A 3,527-nucleotide genomic window follows, 5' to 3' on the forward strand; every position below is an offset into this window, starting at 1 on the left:
CCTTTCGGGTCCTATGTTTTAAGAATTTTATTATAATATAGTAATGTTATGTGTTTCCAAATGTAATATGGACAAAACCATCTTCCAATTTAAGTCAATCCAAACGGGGCACTCTCATCTGTCTCATATCGGTTTTCTTTTCCATTTGCCTCCAACTTCCAACGAAACAACTCACTATTAAATGACACAACTACCCCACTGAAGCACAAGATTACATTTTCTAGGGAGAATTCTAGGAGGGTATTTCGGTAAAATCAGTTACTAGTATCCAAGTCTGTATCAGCTGCAATCTAAGGATAAGCACAGATCTGCCGGAAAAAAAAAAAGAACTTCTTTCTCTCCTCTCTTCATTTCTCTCACTCTCTTTGTTTTCTTTTATGATAAGATCGTTGCTCGGATTCTAACCATCGTGACCTGGCCGGAATATTCTCACCGGAAATGGGTTTCCACTACAGCCACTGATACCTCTGAAAATATTTAATAGGGAATATGGGTAACGAAGAAGACTTCGCCGGAGAACCCAACTCCTTTAGGAAGGAGGCACCCGCCGGAACTTCCAACCTCCTCCGGCGAGCAGCGGAGCTCATTGCCACCGTGCTCTCCCTCTCCCTCTCGATCAGGGCCTTCGCCACCAAATGGCAACTCATCCGGACCAAGCTCGAGGAGCTCCACTCCGGCCTAATCGCCGCCGAGAACTGCGACTCCGGCGAGAACCCACAGCTCACGGGCATCCTCCCATCGGTGATTTCGACCGCCGGAGAGTGCCGCGACTTGGCGCGCCGTTGCTCCGACCTCTCCTACAGCGGGAAGCTCCTTATGCAGAGCGATTTGGACGTGGCGATTGCAAAGCTCGACGGCCACGTCAGCACCCTCTCGGAGATTTACAAAAAAGGAATATTGGCGAATGGGTCTGCCCTCGTCGTTTCAAAACCGAGTCTTGGCGCTTCAAGAGAAGACATAAGGTTCTACGTGAGGGACCTATTAACGAGGATGAAGATTGGGGATTTGGGTATGAAGAAAGTGGCTCTCAGGAACCTGTACGAGGTTGTCGTCGAGGATGACAGGTACGTTAAGGCCGTTGTGGACGTTGGTGACGTGGTTCATGTGCTGGTTGGGTTTCTTGGTTCAACTGAATCGGGACTCCAAGAGGAGAGTGCAAAGGTTGTTTCTGTGATTACAGGATTTGGTTGCTACAAGGGCAATTTGGTAAATTCAGGAGTGGTTGCGCCGTTGGTTAGGGTGCTGGATTGTGGGAGCGAAGAAGGGAAAGTTGCTGCAGCGAGGTGTTTGGTGAAGCTCACTGAGAATTCTGATAACGCTTGGTGTGTTTCTGCACATGGTGGTGTCACTGCGTTGCTTAGAATTTGTGATGGTGATGGTGGTGGTTGTGACGGAGATTTGATTGGTCATGCGTGCGGTGTGTTAAGCAATCTTGTTAGTGTTGAAGAGATTAAGAGGTTTATGATTGAGGAAGGTGCGGTTTCTACGTTTATAAGGCTTGTGAGGTCCAGGGATGAAGCCATTCAAGTGAATTCAATAGGCTTCATTCAGAACATTGCCTCTGGTGATGAATTGGTTAAGCAGATGGTGATTAGAGAAGGTGGAATCCGTGCTCTGTTGCGTGTTCTTGATCCTAAATGGCCCTGTTCTTACAAAACAAGGGAGATTTCAATAAGGGCTATTGAGAATTTGTTTTTCTCTCCGCTTAGCTCTGTGAGTGCTTTGATTAGTTACGGTTTTGTGGATAGTTTGCTGTATTATGTTCGAAATGGCGAGGTTTCGATTCAAGAATTGGCGCTGAAAGTGGCATTTCGATTGTCTGGAACGTCCGAGGAGGCGAAGAAATCAATGGGGGATGCAGGTTTCATGGCTGAGCTTGTGAAATTCCTGAATGCGAAATCGTTTGAGGTTCGCGAAATGGCAGCTGAGGCACTCTCTGGGTTGGTTATGTTGCCTAAGAACAGAAAGAGGTTTGTGCAGGATGACCATAACATTGCACTTATCCTTCAATTGCTTGATCCTGAAGAGGGGAATTCAGGTAACAAAAAGCACTTAATCTCAATCTTAATGTCATTGACAAGTTGCAATAGTGGGAGGAAAAAGATTGTTAGTTCTGGTTATGCAAAGAACATTGAGAAGCTTGCAGATGCTCAAGTTTCTTCTGATGCCAAGAAACTTGCAAAGAAGCTATCCACAAACAGGTTCCGCAGCTTGTTCAGTGGAATCTGGCATTCATGAATGAATCTGATTCTTTTTAACTGTATATTTACATAAGTGTCTTACAAGTTTTGCTAATTGGTTTCTTCTGTTTTCATTTCATGACAAGAATAGCACAGCTTCGTGTTGAGATTTGTAACAAGATGTAGTGATGATACCATAAAAGCTTTGTTGTAGATTTTCAAAGAGTTATTATATTATTATATTATATGATATGACAAACAAATAATGTTAATTAATTACTAATTACAGATATCTATTTTGGTGTGTTGTTGGAATTATTCTTGAGAAATATTTTATTGTTATGAATTTGTGACCACATGGGAAAGACAGACACTTCAATCCGTGGGAAGCATGTGAGTATGCAAAGAAGATAGCGATAGATGAAGTTTCCATCTGCATTATTTTTGTCTCTAGCAATGCTTGCTCTTGGCTTTTACTGATTTTTTGTTTATACTTTATAGTAAATTCCTTGCTGCTGATGAAGAATGTATACACCAACATTTTCTTTTATTGATGCATATACTTTTTTGTTTTCTTCCTTTTATTAATTACTATTTGCTTTTCAAGTTCTAAAATAACACATTTGTCTTATCTAGAATAAAGTGTGTTTAGGTATAATCGGTGATTGGTGAAGTCAAAGACACGCATAACCCATCTTATAAACATGTATTGATTATTTCACTTAATTTTCACGCGAGTGGGTGGCTAAGGATGTAGATTTTACTCTTTTATGTAAATAAATAAATGGTTTAAACTTTAAAGGTGTGAATGTTGGAAGGAAATCTATAACCTTGTGTTATGTGAAGATGTGAAGGTGTTGGGTCTATAAAACCAAAGGTAGATATGGCTACACAATGGGAAACATGTGAATTTGCATATCCAATAGGCTCAAAGATTTGAAGCTCTCATTCCGAATTTATTATTTCACTTATTGAGGGCTTTCAAGGTTCAAAGATTTGTGTTATTTTATAATATTGGAGCAACATTATTCAATAGAATCCAATGCATGGAGAACACTGTTCACATTTAATTTCTTAACCATGTTTTCAAGACTGGTGTGCATATATATAAACATATTGTGGCGGTTTTCTAGTGATGTCACTTGTTCCTAAATGCAGCTAAGAAAACATGATAAAGCCATTTAGAGTTACAAATTATCTTTGTTACATCAGTTAGCTTGGATTCGAATGTTTTCCTTTTCAAAGAGAACATGAGAGAGTAGAGTTTCTTTTTTACTTTTGACTTTGGTCAAGGTGAGAGTAGAGTTTGTATCTCCACGCCTACAACTATAAACAAGATTGCGGAGA

The 3,527-nt window shown here is 40.8% G+C and overlaps 1 protein-coding gene across 1 annotated transcript; it reads left to right on the plus strand.

The window, feature by feature from the left end:
- Nucleotides 59-2,643, plus strand: LOC107626233 (protein ARABIDILLO 2). Its single transcript, XM_016329069.2, has one exon. The coding sequence runs from the start codon at nucleotides 490-492 to the stop codon at nucleotides 2,236-2,238; it is 1,749 nt and encodes a 582-aa protein (XP_016184555.1). The 5' UTR covers nucleotides 59-489; the 3' UTR covers nucleotides 2,239-2,643.

Source organism: Arachis ipaensis, chromosome B02 (genome assembly GCF_000816755.2).
Source record: "Arachis ipaensis cultivar K30076 chromosome B02, Araip1.1, whole genome shotgun sequence".
Lineage (NCBI taxonomy): Eukaryota > Viridiplantae > Streptophyta > Magnoliopsida > Fabales > Fabaceae > Arachis > Arachis ipaensis.

Excerpts from the sequence above, each read along its gene's own strand:
- LOC107626233 (XM_016329069.2), top strand. The coding sequence starts at position 490 with ATGGGTAACGAAGAAGACTTCGCCGGAGAACCCAACTCCTTTAGGAAG.